The sequence below is a fragment of the Chiloscyllium plagiosum genome, unplaced genomic scaffold, assembly GCF_037043375.1.
Source record: "Chiloscyllium plagiosum isolate Xiang-an unplaced genomic scaffold, Cpla_swu_hap1 HiC_scaffold_44, whole genome shotgun sequence".
In the NCBI taxonomy this organism is placed as follows: Eukaryota; Metazoa; Chordata; class Chondrichthyes; order Orectolobiformes; family Hemiscylliidae; genus Chiloscyllium; species Chiloscyllium plagiosum.
Window position 1 is genome coordinate 8602836 of NW_028270182.1, and position 20171 is coordinate 8623006.

Sequence of the window (20171 nt, forward strand, 5' to 3'; positions counted from 1 at the left end):
TTTAACCAATGGAGCCTGACTGACCCCTTCCCACAGACAGCACAGTATTGTTCTTGTCTCTGTCCATAAGGAGCTGCTCCTGAGGTTGGAGTGCTGGAGATTCACTGTATGGAGGGCTGTGTGGGGATGTGGTCGCTCAAAGACTGCCATCCCATAGATGGAGGGGGGCTTGGGGCAGGGAGGGGAGAAGAAGAGAGATGGGAGGGGGCTGTTTGGAATAGATCCTCTCGGAGTACGGGGAGGGGGAATGAGGAGGAGAATGGGCACCAGTCACAGGCTTGTGTTGTTTCCCTTTGGTTTAGTGTGAGTCAGCGGATGTGTGACATTGGCGAGGACAGAATGCCAGGGGAAGGCTGTTGAGGGAAGGGAGGGTGATGACACTAACACCCATTTTCCCATACAGCTGTCTATCAATACGATGGACGTGCGATAGGTAGAGCTCAGCTCGAAATGCTGATCGGATCAGCACTGAGCTCTGGACGGATGTGACAACAGCTCAACCACATCAACCCAGCCGAGTCATCACCAGGTTGGCTCCCGTTTTGACCTTTGCTGCTGCCCTGAGGCTGTTGTGCTCAGAAAGACAAGACATGCCAGAGAATTCCTAGAGGCCTGGCACTCCAACCACAACGCCATAAACAAACACATAGATCTAGATACCATCTACCAATCCCTCAGAAAACGAACAGGAAATGACATCACCACAAACCCCAGGAACCCCATCCAGGACAAACATATAAATAGAAAGCAGGAGACAAGAGCTTCGCTTCACTTGGAGGTCGCCACTGATGATGTTACCCAGCCAGGTAATGAAATGTCTGGATATCAAACCTACAGCTCAGCGAGCAAACCTATACCCTAGACAAGGTCCTATTGAGTATCACTCCTGAGTGTGTGAGTTCAGAGACATGCTGTGAGACTAGACAGGAGCAGAATGAGGCCATTCGGCCCATGACATCCGCTCTGTCATTCCATCCTGGCTGATATGTTTCTCAACCCCATTCCCCAGCCTTCCCCTCCACAACCCTGGATCCCCTTTACCACTCAAGAACCTCCCTATCTCTGTCATAAAGACACTCAATGTCTTGGTCTCCACAGCCCCTGTGGCCATCAGTTCCACAGAGTCACCACCCTCTGGCTGAAGAAATACCTCTTCACTTCAGTTTATCGCTTCACTCTGAGGCTGTGCCCTCGTCTCCAAGTCTCTCCCAATGGTGGAAATAGCTTCTCATAGCATCATACAGCACCGAAACAGACCATTCGGCCCAACTCGTCCATGCCGACCAAATTTCTCAAACTAAACTAGTCCTACTTGCCTGCGTCTCACCCTTTACTATCCATGGAGCTGTCCAAATGGATTTTAAATGCTGCAAATGGACCTACACCCACCACTTCCTCCAACAGTTTACACATGAACTACCCTCTGCGGCAAAATGTTGCCCCTCAGGTCCCTTCTAAATCTTTCCCCTCTCACCTGAACATTATGCTGCCCCCTCCCAGTTTTGAACTCCCTGACCCCAGAACAAAGACCTTTGCTGTTCACCTTATCCATGCCCCTCATGATTTTATAAAGTAAATCATATATGAACCCTGTCCAATTCAATAATCATATTCCGTTAACAGGGTGAACAGAACTGTACACAGTATCCCAGAAGAGACCTCACCACTGTCCTGTACAACATCAACATAACGTCCATATACTCAAAGGTCTGACCACTGAAGGCAAGTGTGTGAAACAAAATGGGGAAAAGTGCTCATAAAGGCAAATTTTCTTTGTTTCATCAATATAATCAAGTCACCCACAAATATATATTTTAAAAGGTTAAGGCAAGTTAACAGTTAATATTATTCATAGTGTCTTAGAAGGCACAGAAACAGACCCTTCGGTCCAACTTGTCCATGCCGACCAGATATCCCAACCTGATCTAGTCCCATTTGCCAGCACCTGGCCCATAACCCTCTTAAACCTTCCTATTCATATACCTATCCAGATCTCTTATAAAAATGTTGTAATTGTACCAGTCTCCACCATTTCCTCTGGCAACTCATTCCGTACACGTACCACCCTCTGTGTGAAAACATTGCCCCTTAGGTTCCTTTTATATGTTTCCCCTCTCACACTAAACCTATGCCCTCCAGTTCTGGACTCCCTCATCCCAGGGAAAAGACCTTGTCTATTTATCCTATCCATGTCTCTCATGATTTTATAAATCTCAGCCTCTGACGCTCCAGGGAAGACCTCCCCAGCCTATTCAGCCTCTCCCTTCAGCTCAATTCTCCACTCCCACTCTATCCAGGCTGCTCAGTATTCTGTAAGTTTCAATTAGATTTCCCCTGCCATCCTTCTAAACTCCATCGTGTGCAGACCCAGTGTCTTCAATCGCTCCTCATACAACAAGCCCTTCATCCCCAGGAACCTCCTCTGGATCCCCCTCCCCTCGCTGCTTTGCATTCGAATTCTCGATATAAATAACTCCAACCGTCTCTCCTCAGTCAGCTTGAGGAGACCACTTCCTCCTGAAGTCGGCTGGAGCGCAGAGGAACAAGAAGATGCAAAAGCAAAACTAACTGTGTGGAGTGACTGGGTGTGTTATAAAACCCCACGATTATTCTCTTGCAATCATTGAAAGCAGACGACCAGAGCGAGAGCAGGCACGGCGATGGGCTCTGCTCCTCACCTCCTCCTTCTGTCTCTCTGTGTCGGTGAGTCAATTCAATCTCATTCCAATGTGTCACCAACTTGGCGTCTGATTCGGACTCAGTCCTTCCCTTCACCAGCTATTCCGTCCTGGTCTTGTGGGTAAATCACCACGGGTTCCTTTCCATTCAGCTGCTTATTACGAAATCCCTTGGACAACCAAGTTCCAAAACCAGAAAACTAACACCCCTCAAGGAAGCAAATTGAGACTCACATCCCGACTTGGCAATTTGTGGCGGAGTCGGGCCACTGTTCCAAACAGCAGTGCCTGGCTCTCAAAGTGTCCAGGGCTGGTGGATTGATTTATTGTTGTCATATGCCCTGAGTTACAGTGAAGAGTGTTGTTCTGTGTGCTCTACCGGCAGATTGTACTGTACAGAGTGTGTCAGTGTAGCAGAACAGAGTGCAGAATGCAGTGTTACAGTCACAGAGAAGGGGCAGAGAGAGAGATTAAAATTAAAATTTGGGAGGTCTGTTCAAAAGTCTGATAACAACGGGGAAGAAGCTTCACATTCTTGCATTCAAACTTTTATATCTTTTGCCCGACGCAAGAGGTTGGAAGAGATTATAACAGGGTTGGGAGGTGGTCTTTGATTATAAGAACATCAGTAATAGGAGCTGGAGTAGACCAGCCCACCCCTCTAGCCTGACCCACCATTCAATAAGATCATGGCTCAACTTTTTGTGGACTCAGCACCAATCACACGTCTGCTCACCATAATCCATAACTCCTTAACTGTTCAAAAATCTATCCAAAAACATCCAATGAGGTAGCCTCAACTGCTTCACTGGGCAGGGAATTCCACAGATTCATAATCCTTTGGGGGAAGACATTCCTCCTCAACTCAGTCCCAAATCTGCTCCTCGAGGCAGTCCACAGATCCATCCCAGTGAAAGGACAGGTGTCCAACGGAGGTTTTAAGAGAATTAACCCAGTGATCAGACAGAGGGAGGGGTTTATGGGGGAACATGAGGAAAGAGAGATTGTGGGAGGGGGAGAGGTTTTGCTGGGGGGATGTTATAACTGCAGACTGAGACCATCCAAAGGGACACCCACCCTCACCACAACCCCCCCCGCCATGGAGATTTCAGAGACTTGTAGGGGCTGGAGGGATTTACCGAGATAGGGAAGGGTGTAAGGGGCTGGAGGGGAGACAGAGACAGGGAGGATTGTAGGGATTGGAGAGGGTTACAAAGATAGGGAGGGGAGTATGGGCAGGAGGGGTGACAGAGATAGGGAGGGGTTAAGGGGCTGAAGGAAATGACAGAGAAACGGGAGGAGTGCAGGGGTCGGAGGAGGTGGTAGAGATATGGAGGGGTGTAGGAGCTTGAAGGGCTGAAAGAGATAGGGAGGGGTGTAGGGACTGGAAGAAGGTCTGGATTCTACTTGAGGGATTCAGGGTGGTTTATATACAGAGTGACAGATACCTGGGGGTGAGTCACATTTTGCTGTCTCAGTTACAGAGTCTCTCTGTCACTGGGGGATATCCTGGGGGCTGGTCTCCAGCTGGGAGAGATTTATTCGGGATTCCTAAATGACTGTTTGCTGTTTCGCTCTCCCTCAGGATTGATCCATGGAGATGGTTTCACAGTGAGCCAACCGGATCGACTGGAGGGTGTGGAAGGGGAATCGATCGAGATCCCGTGTACATTCACTTACCCAGATACACACAAACCCAGGGGGTATGACATTGCCTGGAGAAGAAACGAGTTTCACGGGGAATTGATCTTCAATATGTCTCAGGGATGCACTCACCCTGAATACCGAAGGCGAATTCAATTCCTGGGCGATCCGGCCAAGGAGAGGACAGGGACCATCCGGATAAAGCAGCTGAGAACAAGGGATACAAACCGCTATTTCTGTCGGGTGGCGATAACAGGAAATCGTTATGCGGTCTGGCAAAGCGTCCCAGGGACCTACCTCACTGTCCGAGGTAATATCGCTTTAAAGTCTCAGTATTACTTTGTGTATGATACCCCCTGCATTGCCTCAGGTTTAGTGTTTATCTTCTGGTGACTAAACTCTCCCTCACCCCTCCCTAACTCCGTCACCTCCTCCAGACTCCACACCCGTCCCTATCTCCAACATCTCCTCCAGTGCCTGCATCCCTCCCTATCCCCATGATTTCCTCCAGACTAGGTAAAAACAAGGACTGCAGATGCTGGAAACCAGATTCTGGATTAGTGGTGCTGGAAAAGCAGAGCAGTTCAGGCAGCATCTGAAGAGCAGGAAAATCGACGTTTCGGGCAAAAGCCCTTCATCAGGAATACAGGCAGAGAGCCTGAAGGGTGGAGAGATAAATGAGAGGAGGGTGGGGGTGGGGAGAAAGTAGCATAGAGTACAATAGGTGAATGGGGATGGGGTTGGAGGTGATAGCTCAGAGAGAAGGGTGGAGTGGATAGGTGGAAAGGAAGACAGGCTGGGGACCGTGCTGAGCTGGAGGTTTGGAACTGGGGTGAGGTGGGGGAAAGGGAAATGAGGAAACTGGTGAAGTCCACATTGATGCCCTGGGGTTGAAGTGTTCTGAGGCGGAAGATGAGGCGTTCTTCCTCCAGGCGTCAGGTGGTAAAGGAGGCCCAGTACCTCCATGTCCTCGGCAGAGTGGGAGGGGGAGTTGAAATGTTGGGCCACAGGGCGGTGTGGTTGATTGGTGCCGGTGTCCCAGAGATGTTCCCTGAAGCGCTCTGCTAGGAGGCGTCCAGTCTCCCCAATGTAGAGGAGACCACATCGGGAGCAACAGATACAATAAATGATATTGGTGGATGTGCAGGTGAAACTTTGATGGATGTGGAAGGCTCCTTTAGGGCCTTAGATGGAGGTGAGGGAGGAGGTGTGGGTGCAGGTTTTACAGTTCCTGCGGTGGCAGGGGAAGGTGCCAGGACGGGAGGGTGGGTTGTTGGGAACGTGGAACTGACCAGGTAGTCACGGAGGGAATGGTCTTTGCGGAAGGCGGAAAGGGGTGGGGAGGGAAATATATCCCTGGTGGTGAGGTCTGTTTGGAGGTGGTGGAAATATTGGCGGATGATTTGGTTTATGCGAAGGTTGGTAGGGTGGAAGGTGAGCACTGGGGGGTTCTGTCCTTGATATGGTTGGAAGGGTGGGGTCTGCGGGTGGAGGTACAGGATGTTGACGAGATGCGTTGGAGGGCATCTTTAACCACGTGGGAAGGGAAATTGCGGTCTCTAAAGAAAGAGGCCATCTGGTGTGTTCTGTGGTGGAACTGGTCCTCCTGGGAGCAGATACGGCAGAGGCGGAGGTATTGGGAATACGGGATGGCATTTTCGCAGGAGGTAGGGTGAGAAGAGGTGTAATCCAGGTAGCTGTGGGAGTCAGTGAGTTTGTAAAAAATGTCGGTGTCAGGTCGGTCATCATTAGTGGAGATGGAAAGGTCCAGGAAGGGGAGGGAGGTGTCGGAGATGGTCCAGGTAAATTTAAGGCCAGGGTGTTGGTGAAGTTGATGAATTGCTCAACCTCCTCGTGGGAGCACGAGGTGGCGCCAATGCAGTCATCAATGTAGTGGAGGAAGAGGTGGGGAGTGGTGCCAGTGTAATTACGGAAGATCAACTGCTCTACGTAGCCAACAAAGAGACAGGCATAGCTAGGGCCCATATGGGTGCCCATGGCTATGCCTTTGGTCTGGAGGAAGTGGGGGGATTCGAAGGAGAAATTGTTAACGGTGAGGACCAGTTCAGCCAAACGAATGAGAGTGTCAGTGGAAGGGTATTGTTGTGAAAGTCGGGAGAGGAAGAAACGGAGGGCTTGGAGGCCCTAGTCATGGCAGATGGAGGTGTAGAGGGATTGGATATCCATGGTGAAGATGAGGCATTGGGGGCTGGGGAAATGCAAGTCTTGGAGGAGGTGGAGGGCGTGGGTGGTGTCTCGAACGTATGTGGGGAGTTCCTGGACGAGGGGGGATAGGACAGTGTCGAGCTAGGTAGAGATGAGTTCAGTGGGGCAGGAGCATGCTGAGACAATGGGTCGGCCAGGGTGGTCAGGCTTGTGGATCTTGGGAAGGAGGTAGAATCGGGTGGTGTGGGGTTCCCGGGCTATGAGGTTGGAAGCTGTGGGTGGGAGATCACCTGAGGTGATGAGGTTCTGTATGGTCTGGGAGATGATGGTTTGGTGAGGGGGGGGGTGGGGTCATGGTCGAGGGGGCAGTAGGAGGAGGTGTCTCCGAGTTGGCATCTGGCTTCAGCGGTGTAGAGGTCAGTGCACCAAGCTACCACTGCACCCCCTTTATCCCCCCTCGTCCAGGATAGTAGTGGGAAGTTATGCATGGAGTCCGAGGAGGTAGGAGAGGCACTAAATGAATATTTTTAATCAGCATTCACACTGGAAAAACGCAATGTTGTTGAGGAGAATACTGAGATACAGGCTACTAGACTAGATGGGATTGAGGTTCACAAGGGGAAGTGTTAGCAATTCTGGATAGCGTAAAAATCGATAAGATCCCTGGACCAGATGGGATTTATCCTAGGATTCTCCAGGAAGCCAGGAAGGAGATTGCTGAACTTTTGGCTTTGATCTTTATGTCATCATTGTCCACAGGAATAGTGCCAGAAGACTGGAAGCTAGTAAATATCGTTCCCTTGTCCAAGAAGGGGAGTAGAGACAACCCTGGTAATTATAGACCAGTGAGCCTTACTTCGGTTGTGGGTAAAGTGTTGGAAAAGGTTATCAGAGACAGGATTTATAATCATCTTGAAAAAAATAAGTTGGTTCGAGATAGTCAACATGGTTTTGTGAAGGGTAGGTCGTGCCTCACAAACCTTATTGAGTTCTTTGAGGAAGTGACAAAACAGATGGATGAGATAAAGAGGTTGATGTGGTGTATATGGATTTCAGTAAGGTGTTTGATAAGGTTCCCCATGGTAGGCTATTGCACAAAATATGGAGGCATGGGATTGAGGGTGATTTAGCGGTTTGGATCAGAAATTGACTAGCTGAATGAAGACAGAGTGTGGTGGTTAATGGGAAATATTCATCCTGGAGTTTAGTTCCTGGTGGTTTACTGCAAGGATATGTTTTGGGGCCAGTGCAGTTTGTCATTTTTATGTATGACCTGGGTGAGGGCATAGAAGGATGGGTTAGTAAATTTGCAGATGACACTAAGGTCGGTAGAGTTGTGGGGAGTGATGAGAGATGTTTTAGGTTACAGAGGGACATAGATAAGCTGCAGAGCTGGGCTGAGAGGTGGCAAATGGAGTTTAATGCGGAAAAGTGTGAGGTGATTCACTTTGGAAGAAACAACAGGAATGCAGAGTACTCGGCTAATGGTAAGCTTCTTGGTAGTGGAGATCAGCAGAGAGATCTCCATATACATAGATCCTTGAAAGTTGCCACCCAGGTTGATAGGGTTATTAAGAATGGAAATGTGTTGCTGGAAAAGCGCAGCAGGTCAGGTTATTAAGAAGGCATACAGTATGTTAGCTCTTATTGGTAAAAGGATTGAGTTTCAGAACCATGAGGTTATGCTGCAGCTGTACAAAACTGTGGTGCGGCCACACTTGGAGCTTTGCATACAGTTCTGGTCACCGCATTATAGGAAGGATGTGGAAGCTTTGGAAAGGGTTCAGAGGAGGTTTACCAGGATGTTGTTCAGTATAGGGGGACGGTCTGAGGGACTTGAGGTTGTTTTCATTACAGAGAAGAAGGTTGAGAGGTGACTTAATTGAGACATATGCAATAATCAGAGGGTTAGATAGGGTGGACAGAGAGAGTCTTTTTCCTCAGATGGTGATGGCCAGCATAAGGGGGCATAGCTTTAAATTGAGGGGTGATAGATATAGGACAGATGTCAGAGGTAAGTTCTTTATTCAGAGAGTAGTGAGGGTATGGAATGCCCTGCCTGCAACAGTAGTAGACTCGCCATCTTTAAGGGCATTTAAATGGTCATTGGATAGACATATGGATGAGAATGGAATAGTATAGGTTAGATGGGCTTCAGATTGGTTCCACAGGTTGGCGCAACATCGAGGGCTGAAAGGCCTGTTCTGTGCTGTAATGTTCTATATTTGATGTTCTATGTAACCCCTTGAACCTTCCCTCCAACACCTGCCCTGTGTCCTGGCCCTCAGTGTCACCTCAATGGTTAAGGCTGCAACATGGGAACCATGCAATGGCTCCATCGGACCAAGAAACTATTCAGGATGATAGGGTTATTAACGTGTCACAAAACCTCAGAGGAAGTCTGGTATCCCGCTGTGTGTGCCATATTACTGCAGAGGGTGTTTACAAGAATGGCCCCTGGAGTGTGGAGAATGTGGTGGCCGAGTGGTATTAGATTAGATTCCCTACAGTGTGGAAACAGTTCCTTCGGCCCAACAAGTCCACACCGACCCTCCGAAGAGTTACCCACCCAGACCCATTTCCCCCTGACTAATGCATCTAACACTACAGGCAATTTAGCGTGGCCAATTCACCCTGACCTGCACATCTTTGGACTGTGGGAGGAAACCGGAGCACCTGGAGGAAACCCACGCAGACACGGGGAGAACGTGCAAACTCCACACAGACAGTCATCCAAGGCTGGAATTGAACGTGGATCGCTGGTGCTGTGAGGCTGTAGTGCTAACCACTGAGCCACTGTGCCAGGCTGTTTGTCCAGAGAGACCCAGGTAATGTTCCAGGGAACCTGGCTTTGCAATCTTCCCAGAGCAGAGAGTGGAACTTGAATTCAATTTTTTTTAAACAACCTGGAAATAATAGTCCCCTGTTGGCGATGAATCGAATTGTCAGAAAACTAATGTCCATCCCGGAAGGAAACTGCCATCCTTACCCAGTCTGGCCTACACGTGACTCCAGACCCACAGTCATGTGGTTGGCTCTCAACAGCCCCCCAGGCAATTAGGGAGGGGCCTAGCCAGTGCCACCTTCACCTGGGAATCGTGATCGGGAAAAGGGTGATTGGGAAATGGTCAACTTGTTGCTCCCTTCCCAACCTCCTGTCCTTTCACGGGGAATCTGAAATAAAAATGGCAAGGCAATGGAAAATCTCAGCAGGTCTTTGGAGAGAGAGAGAGAGAGAGAGAGAGAGAGTTTAACATTTCCTTTCCGTCTATTTTAGAGCATAAATTCCGAAGAGTTACGTCAGACTGGAAACGTTAACTCTTTCTTTCACCACAAACGGAGAAATATCAGTTAGGGTCAGAGTGAAGGTGAGGGTTAGGAGCACAAGTTAGGCCATTCGGTCCCTCAGGCCTATTCTGCTGTTCAATGGGATCATGGCTGATCATCCAACACTGTCCCTGTTTGTATTTGAACCCTCCATGCACTGACTGGTTGGGGCCTACAGGTGACTCCCATCCCACATCAACATGGCCGACTTCTGAATGACCCTCTGGAGTGTCTGCTGGCAGTTTGAGATGATGCCTTCCCAGGAATAAGTCTCAGCCTTTTCCAGAGGGTCTGGTATACCTGACAATGAACAGGTGGACAGGGAGGTCAGTAATTTTTCATTAAATACACATATTTGTGATTTCTGAGAAGATTTGTAGCTCAGGGTGAGGTTCGGGTTGTAAGTTTGCTCGCTGAGCTGGAAGGTTTGTTCTCAGATGGTTCGTCACCATGCTAGGTAACATCATCAGTGAGGAGACAGTGAAGTCTGCAAATGCTGGAGATCAGAGTTGAGAGTGTGTTGCTGGAAAAGCACAGCAGGTCAGGCAGCATCCAAGGAGCAGGAGGATCGATGTTTCGGGCCGGAGCCCTTCATTGGACATCATCAGTGAGCCTCCTGCGAAGCACTGGTGTTCTGTTCAACTTTATGTGTCTTGGTCTGGTAAATTGGATGATATCATTTCCTTATTCTCAGAGGTTGATAAATGGGGTCCAAATCGATGTGTTTATTGATGGAGTTCCGGTTTGAATGCCAGGCCTTTAGGAATTCCCGTGCATGTCTCTGTTAGCCTGTCCCAGGCTGGATGTGTTGTCCCAGTCAAAATGGTGTCCTCCTTCATCCGTATGTCAGGATACGAGTGACAGTGGGTCATGCCTTTTGGTGACTAGTTGATGTTCGTGTATCCTGGTGGCTAGTTTGCTGCCTGTCTGTCCGATGTAGTGTTTGCTGCCATCCAGCAATATGTATTTATATTGACCCTGGGGACATGGATGTTGCTGACTGGTCCAGCATTTATTGCTCATCCCTAATTGCCCCTTGAGAAGGTGGTGGTGAGCTGCCTTCTTGAACCACTTGTGACATTGCTGCCCCTTTAACAAGGTTCTTTTGTCTTTAGATTTTTTTCAAGGGGGTCGTAAAGGCAGACGTGCCGAAATGCCTGGAGTGGGCTACTTTAAACAAGGGCATGGGAGTGGCCAGTACTTCCAGTTCAGATTGTTTTCTCGTCTGTTTTTTATTAGCAGGCAGTCAGAAACATCTGGTAGCAGAGACACTGCTACTGTGAAAAAGGGTCCCATGTTTCAACAAATGTTTCTTGCCTGACTCTTCTCATTGCAATCTCTCCTGACTTTAAGAACCTGTGTTTGAATTTGCTGAGGGGTGTGTCGATCGTAAAACATAGAACGGTACAGGCCCTTCGGCCCTCGTTGTTATGCCTGCCTTTTATCCTACTCTAAGATCAGACTAACCGACATACCCTTCATTGTACTATCTTCCATGTGCCAATCCAAGAATCACTTAAATGTCCCTAATGTCTCTGACTCTACTGGTTCTGCCGGCAGTGCCTTCCACGCACCCACCATGCTCCGAGTAAAGAACCTATCTCTGATATTTCCCCTAAACCTTCCTCTAATCACCTTAAAACTGTGCCCCCTCATTCCCGCCTTGGGAAAAAGTGTCTGGCTGTCCACTCTATCTATGCCTCTCAATATCTTGTACACCTCTATCAAGTCACCTCTCATCCTTCTTCGCTCCACTGAAAAAGATCTAGCTCCCTCAACCGTTTTTGTAAGGCACGCCATGGTGGCACAGTGGTTAGCACTGCTGCCTCGCAGCGCCAGAGACCCGGGTTCATTTCCCATCTCAGGTGACTCTCTGTGTGGAGTTTGCACATGCTCCCCGTGTCTGCGTGGGTTTCCTCCGGGTGCTCCGGTTTCCTCCCACAATCCAAAAATGTGCAGCTTAGGTGAATTGGCCATATTAAATTGCCCGTAGTGTTAGGTGAAGGGGTAAATGTAGGGGAATGGGTCTGGGTGGATTGTGCTTCAGCGGGTCGGTATGGACTTGTTGAGCTGAAGGGCCTGTTTCCACACTGTGAGTAATCTAATCTGAACATGCCGTCCGGTCCAGGCGACATCCTGGTAAATCTCCTCTGCACCCTCTCTAAAGCTTCCACATCTCTCATATAATGAGGCAACCAGAACTGAACACAATATTCTAAGTGTGGTCTAACCAGGGCTTCATAGAGCTGCAGCGTAATCTTGTGGCTCTTAAACTCAATCCCCTGCTATTGAAACTCAACACAATATACACCTTCTTAACAATCCGATCAACTAGGGTGGCAACTTTGAGGGATCTATGGACATGGACATTCGTCCAGACTGCCAAGTGTTCCGCCTTTAACCCTGTATTCTGCATTCAAATTCAACCTTCCAAGATGAATGACTTCACACTTTTCCAGGTTGAGCTCCATCTGCCACTTCTCAGCCCAGCTCTGCATCCTGTCAATGCCCGACTGAGTTAGCATCCCCAAATGTGGAAACAGGCCCTTTGGCCCAACAAATCCACATTGATCAAAGAGTAACCCACCCACATCCATTCCACTGCCCTTTATTTGCCCAATGCACCTAACCTACACATCCCTGAACAATATGGGCAGTTTAGCATGGCCCACTCACCTAACCTGCACATCCCTTAGCACAAAGGCAATTTAGCATGGACAATTCACCTAACCTGCACATCTTTGGATTGTGGGAGGAAACCCACGCAGACACGGGAGAATGTGCACACATCACACAGACAGTCGCCCAAGATCCCTGGCGCTGTGAGGCAGCAGTGCTAACCACTGAGCCACCGTGCCACCCATCGCAACCTACAACAGCTCTCCACACTATCTACAACTCCACCAACCTTCGTGTCATTAGCAAACTTACTAACCCACCTTTCCACTTCCCCATCCAAGTCATTTATAAAAATCACAAAGAGCAGAGGTCCCAGAACTGACCCCTGTGGAACACCTCTGTTCACCGAGCTCCAGGCTGAATACTTTCCATCTATCACCACCCTCTATCTTCTATGGGCCAGCCAATTCTGTATCCAGACAGACAGGTTCCCTATATTCCAAGCCTCCTTACTTTCTGAATGAGTATTCTTGGGATGTTGTGGGAATTGGAAAGGCTCCTTCGTTAAGTTGCGATTTCAAGTCAGTTGGGTTTTCAAATAGTGCAGTTATTGTAAATTCTCTTTTGTTTCTGTATTGCTTCAATAAATTCTGTTTTGCTTCAAGCTGGGTAGTATGACCAGCTGCATCACACCTGGACTATCCACGGCACATCTACCTTTAAAATATGACAAAGTTCAGGTCTGGGCTCCATTCCTAAAGTGTTTTGAGGAGGTCTGGCCTGGTCCATAACAGATTGCAAACTCTTGGCAGGATTTATTCGATAGTTCCAATTTGGGATTAGGGTGGTTGGACTCAAAGGCAGTGAGTGGTAGGTGTTATTGTCTTTTGTTCCGGATGTTGAATCCGGTTGGTTTAAACCCTGCTTGGGGGAGGAATGGCTCTTTCGGTCGCTAAGAGTTTTTTGGGGGTGGAAGAGGTGACTTTGGGACCTTTACAAAAGGTGAACAAGGAAAACTTCTGGAATTGGTAAGCAAGTTGGAGTTGCCTTCATCCATGAGGAAAGGAGAGAACATTACAGCAACGGCTCAGCATTTCAAATTTGCTGGAAATGCCATCAGCATCTTTGGAAATGGCTAAAGTCCAGTTGAACATGAAGCAGCTTGAGTCACTGGCAAAAGACAAAGGAAGAGAAATAGAAATGAAATATGATTGGAAATAGAATAGTTTGACTTAAGAGAAAACGAACGCATCACCCGAACAGAACCAAAGGATAAATAGTGAGAGGAAAGAGAGAAAGGGAGAGAAGAAAGGGAGAAAGAGAGGGAAATTGAACTTTGTGAATTGGCACTTAGCCAGGAAAATCAGCTTGAAAGGAAAAGGCAAGCTCAGGGAGGGAGAGAGTGAGGATGAGCAAACCCCTGGGAGCCGAAGGCCTGGTGGGGATCTGTTTCAATACATCCAAGCATTGCCTCAATTTGATGAGAAGGATGTAGAAGCCTTTTTCATCTCATCTGAGAAGGTGGCTAAACAAATGCAGTGGCCAGTGACCATGTGGGTTTTGTTGATCCAAACAAAGCTGGTAGGTAGAGCTACTGAGGTATTCACATCCCTATCAGAGGAGGGACCTGGGATATGAGGAGGTGAAGAAAACCATCTTAAGTGCATATGAACTTGTGCCAGAAACTGACAGACAATGTTTTAGGAATCGAGGAACGGACCCTGGTCAAACCTATATTGAGTTTGAAAGGATCAAACATAGTAATTTTGAGAAGTGGAGAAGGGCATTAAAAATGGAGGGAATCTATGATGCTCTTAGAGAGACAATTACCTTGGAAGATTCAAAAATTCACTTCCTGAGGTAGTGAGAGCCCCTGTGGAAGAGCAGAGAGTAAAAATGGTAAGATTAGCAGCTGAAATGGTTATGAGTTGGTTCATAAATCAAAGTTTGGCTTCCAACATCAATTTGAATCCGTGAGGGATAGAAACTGGGGCAAAGAGAAATCCTCATGTGGAAAGGGAAAGGTAGCTCTCAGTGAAGATCATCAGGGTAACCTACCACATGGTCAAAAGGAAACCCATGAAGGGGAAAGAGAAGTTAAACAGCTCTGGTGTTTTCACTGCCATGTGAAATCACAGTGTTAGTGAGTCTGGAAAAGCCAGATGTAGGAAACAGGAGAAGCCAGTGAATTCAGTTGGAGTGTTAACGGAAAGGACAGTGGGGGCTAGAAAGCTGCATCAGAATGTACAACCTGGTCAGAGGTTGGGTAAGGAGGAAGTGCCACATTGTCTTAAACCATTTATGTGCAAAGGTAAGGTTCACTCGCATAGGCCAGGAGCAGCAGGCAAAGAGGTTACACTATTAAGGGATATGGGATCATGTCAATCTTTGATGTTGAGAGTTGAAGAGATATGTAACTCCAAAGGATTATTGCCAGAAAAAGTGCTAATACGTGGAACTCATGGTGAGACAAGAAGTGCTCAATTGTGTAGAGTGAGGTTACAGTGAAGAGTGGAGTCCGTCATGGTGGCAGGATTGGAAAAATTCTCAAATCCTGGAATATAATTTGTCCTTGCTAGCGATATAGCTGGGTCACATAGGAGTGCTGCCTACTGTGGTTGAAAAGCCAGTGGAAAATCAGGCAACTGAGATAGTACAGGAAAGATCTCCTGGGATTTTTTTCTGACTGTGTGGTAACGAGGTCACAAAGTCACCAGTTGGAACAAGAGGATAAATCAAAGAATACAGATAAGAAAGTTGAAGTCGAATTATCAGAGACCCTGGTTGATTAGATGGATGAGATGAAACAGGAACAGGTGGAGGACAACATGGATATCTTTAGCTCAGAGAAAGATGAAAAACTGAAGTGATTGTATCAAAAAGCATACTTGGACGAAGACTGTAGATGTATCCCAGTGTGCAACTATCATAAAAATGATGTCTTACTGAGGGAAATGGAGACCATCACATATTCAGGCAGATGGGAAATGGGCAGAAATTCATCAAGTCGTATTGCCAGTGGGTTATAGAAAGGAGGTATTGTGGGTCATGCATAAATTACCAGTAGGAGGTCATTTCGGGGTAGGAAAAACTCAAGCTAAAATATAAAAACATTTTTACTGGCCTGGACAGCTCAAGGATGTAGTTGTATTTTGCCCGACATGTCATGCACGTCAGGTAATTGGAAAAATGCAGGCATCTTTAATACCTATTCTTGCACTTGAGGAATGAGTTACAAGCATCCTACTTGATTTCACTGGACCCCTACTTAAAGCAAAAAGTTGGAATCAATATTTGTTAACAATAATGGATATGTCCACTCGATTTTCAGAGGCCAATCCAATACATACTAAGAGTTACTCAAATTTTTCACTTGATATCAATCCGATCAAAAGTCAAACTTTACATCAAAACTATTCAAGGAATTTATGGACAGCTTAGCAACAAAATAATTCAAATCCATTGCGAACATCCGGAATCGTAGGGAGCATCAGACATTAAAGACCATGTTGAGGGCTTCTAGTCAAGACTATCCAGATGATGAGGATAGAGGAATTCCATTTGTGCTTTTTGCCATCAGAGATGCACCAAATGAATCGACCAAATGCAGAACATTTGAATTAGTTTTTTTTTGGCATGAGTGGACCACTAAAAATAATTAAGGAGAAATTGGTGAGTCAGAATTCAGCCACCATATGTTTGGTCTCTGTGTCAAATTTTCAGGAACAACTAAATAAAGTGAGGGAACTGGCTCAACAGCATTTAAAAATATCACAGCATATGCCAAAACAGGAAGCAGACACGAAATTAAAAACTCGCAATTTTGCTGTTGGAGATAAAGTGCCAGTGTTACTACCAGTGACAGGTGCACATTTAAAAGCATAGCTTAATAGACCTTATCAAGTCAAAAGGAGATTGAGTGAGGTGGACTATTTGATCAGGACTCGACAGAAATAAATCTCAGAGTGTGTCACGTGAATATGCTCAACAGATATTTTGACAGGGATGGAAAGCAAAAGGAGACTGTGCTACTGGTTACAACACAGAGGGAAGCACGAAGTTCGGAAGACTCTGAATTGGACATTCCTCAAACTAAATTAGACAATGAGGAAATTATCAAAAATTTGGAGAAATTATTGACTTACCTTCCAGAGGAAAACTTGCAAAGACTCAAAAGAGTTATTGTTATTGCATAGAGATATGTGGAAATAAACTAGGAAGTACTAACCCAATTATACACGATGTTGATATATGAAATTCTGTTTTGATTAAGCAACATCTTTGAGACTTAACTCTCTAAATTTGGCAGAGGTTCAAAGAGATTGAACTCATGCCCCAAGACAACATAATCAAAGTGAGTTACAGTGTCTGGAGCTCACCCATAATAATGGTGCCAAAACTGGATGGTACCCAATGGTGATGTGTTGGCTATCACAAAGTCAATGCAGTTACAAAGTCTGATTCATATCTGATTTCACATTTGGAAGACTGTATTGAAAAGGTGGGACAAGCAACTTCTATTTCTAAGTTGGGCTTACTCAGAGGATATTGGCAGGTACCTTTGTCCGAAAGAGTGAAGACAATTTTGCCTTTCGTTACGCCGAATGGACTGTACCAATTTAAAGTCATGTCATTTAGTGTGAAAAATATGCTAGCCACATTTCAAATAACCAATCTGGTCATTTCTGGATTACCCAATTGTGTGGTATATATTGATGACCTGGTGATTTTTTTGTCACACACGGAAGGAAGATTTGCAACATTTATCAGAATTATTCGACTGGCTTCGCGGGGGCAGGCTTGGTGATAAACCTGGCCATGAGTGAACTTGCCAAAGCCCAAGTCACCTTCTGAGGCCATATTATCGAACATCAACAAATGGCCCCACAGAACATAAAACCAAAGGTTATTGGGGGGTTTTCCATACCATCAATCAAGAGAGCAGTACTATGATTCCTGGGATTGACTAGATTTTATTGGAAACTTGTACCAAATTTTTGTAGTGTGGCTGCTCCACACACTGAATTCTTAATAAAAGTAGGAAGTTTCAGTGGATACAGCTTGAGAGCTGTGTTAATCACCACCCCAGTGTTAGCTACACTTAATTACACAAAGCCATTCAAGGTGGCTATTGATGTAAGTGATGTGGGTGTCGGTACTGTGCTCTTACAGGAAGATGACGAGAAGAAATATCGACATTTGAAAAGGCGACTTTGAGCTTGGTGTTGGCGTTACAACATTTATGTTGCCAGCAATTTGCCTGAGACAATCATGTTTACAGAGGATAACCCACTGAAGCTTTTGGAGAAATTTGAGGACAAAAATTCCAGACTGTTTAGATGGAATTTATTATTGCAACCATTCAATTTGAAAATTGTACACGTGGCAAGGTGAAAAAACATGATTGCCAACACATTGTCAAGATTTGGATGAGAAATGGAGGTGTTCGGTGGCAGGAGTAAACAGACTGAGGTAGAATGTTTGCGTGGTTATAGTTAATGTACATGTATTGTAGTGTACTCACAGGGTAAGACTAAGGGGTTTCAAAATGAAGCCATAATTTGTATATTGATGGTTCATTTTTTAAGGGGGAGGCATGACGATGGTTGCCCCTTTAACAAGGATATTTTGTCCTTGGACTTTTTCAAGATGGGGCCATAAAGGCAGAGATACCGATGTGTCTGGATTGCTACTTTAAAGAATGACAGGGGAGTGGCCAGTTGTCCCAGTTAAGGTTTTTATTTCTAGTTTATTGTTTTTTTTTAGCTGGCAGTCGGAAACAGCTGGTAACAGAGAAGCAGTTACTGTGAAAAAGGCTTCCATGCTTCAACAGATGTTTCTTACCTGACTCTTCTCTCTGCAATCTCTCCCACCTGTAAGAACCTGTGCTTGAATTCACCATTTGCCAAGGGGTGTGTTTTTGGGATTTTGTGGGGACTGGAACAATTCCTTCGTTAAGTAACGATTTTGAGTTTGTTGGCGTTTCCAAATAGTCAAGTTATGCTAAATTCTGTTTTTTTTTGTGTTTCAACCATAGTGTGTAAATAAATTCTGTTTTGCTTAAAACTGAGTGCTTTGACCAGCTGCATCTCTCCTGGAATATCCACTTTATAGCTGCCTTTAAAATAAGTACATGTTAGGGAATGGGCTACCTTCTTAAAGTGTTTGGAGGGGGTCTGGCCTGATCCATAACACGCCGCAGTCCACCCTGCTGTCAGCTGACCCACAATGCTATTAAGTCTGTGTGATGTAGGGGCACCCACACAATGCCATTCGGGAGGGGGTTACAGGAATTTGACCCAGTCAGGATGGTGTGGGTCTTGGAGAGGAATTTGCATGGGGTTGGTGTTCCCATGTATCTGCTGCCCTTGATCTTCTAGATGAAGTGGTCGCAGGTTTGGAAGGTGTTAATTAAGGATCTTTGGTGAATTTCTGCAGTGCATCTTGTAGATGGCACACACTGCTGCTCCTGAGTGTTGGTGGTGGAGGGAGTAGATGTTTGTGGACGTGGTGCCAATCAAACGGGCTGCTTTGCCCTGGATGGTGTCAAGTGTCTTGAGTGTTATTGGAGCTGCACCCATCCAGGCAAATGGGGAGTATTCCCTCACACTTTTGACTTGTGCTTTGGAGAGTCAGGAGGTGAGTTACTTGTTGCAGTATTCCCAGCTTCTGACCTGCTCATGTAGCCGCAGTGTTTATGTGGTGAATCCAGTTGAGTTTGTGACACTGCTATGCCTACAAGAAGTGTTATTTTGTCCTGGTTTCTTTTAAGAGAGAGATTGAACAAGAGGCACTGAGCAGTCTGTGGTAATATTAGCAGCTTGTGAGACCGTTGAGCTTCTTTATAAGTTGGAACAATAGAAGCAGCCTGGATGGATGTTGGCACCTCTCACAGTACCAAGATTTCGAGCTTTTTTGTTAACTTTTACATTCAGCAGAACCTGCTGGGGTCTTGAAGAAATTAAAGCTATTTTTCACCCTCTCTTGATTACAGCTAGAAACTGGGCTTTCTCTTCCTACAGCAGGCATTGCTTGTGGGAATATCTGATTTCTGAATTTTCCTTTGTGCCAAGGGGTGTGTTTATGGGATGTGACTATATTGGAACAGTTCATTAGTAATAGGTACCATAGCTATTATTCTGTTAAACTTTACAATAAAGTCAAGTTTTCTAAATTCATCTTTCTTCTGTTATAGTTTAACCATAGTGTTTGCATAAATTGGGTTTTGGTTAACGTTGAGTCATTTGACCAGTCGCATTGTATTTGGAACACTGCACTTTACATTAATTTTCAAAATAAGAAAAAGTTACCTTCTTAACATGTTTTGAACAGCTCTGGTCTGGTTGATCCTTACCAGCTTTCCAGTCAACGATAATGTTGATTCAGTGATGGTAACACCATAGAATGCTAAGGGGCAGTGGTTAGATTGTCTCCTATTGTAGATGGTCATTGCCTGGCATTTGTGTGTAACACGAATGTTACTTGCCACTTGTCAGACCAAGCCTGGATATTGTCCTGATCTTGTTAATACTAAAACAGATTATTTTTTATTCATAAAAGAAGCCTGGTGTGTGATACTTTTAGGGTGGACAGCAGAGAAAGTATTAGCCATTTTGGTAATTCAGTCTGAAAGCAACAAATGCTGGAGATCACAGCAGTCAGGCAGCGTCCATGGAGAGAGAGCAAGCTAACATTTCGAGTCTAGTTGATTCTTCATCAGAGAGGGTAATTCACAGT

General features: G+C 46.1%; 1 protein-coding gene across 4 annotated transcripts in view; it reads left to right on the forward strand.

Moving 5' to 3' along the window:
* Nucleotides 1-20171, forward strand: part of LOC148136889 (paired immunoglobulin-like type 2 receptor beta) — a 41733-nt gene that overhangs the window by 14680 nt on the left and 6882 nt on the right. For 2 of the 4 annotated variants that reach the window (XM_087982760.1, XM_087982761.1), the window contains exons 1-2: nt 2518-2703; nt 4264-4632. In XM_087982760.1, coding sequence (XP_087838886.1) covers nt 2661-2703; nt 4264-4632 — 412 coding nt within the window. In that variant the 5' untranslated portion in view covers nt 2518-2660. Of the gene's footprint in view, nt 1-2517; nt 2704-4263; nt 4633-20171 lie in introns of those variants that run through there. The other 2 variants (XM_087982759.1, XM_087982762.1) reach the window with 2 other exon arrangements.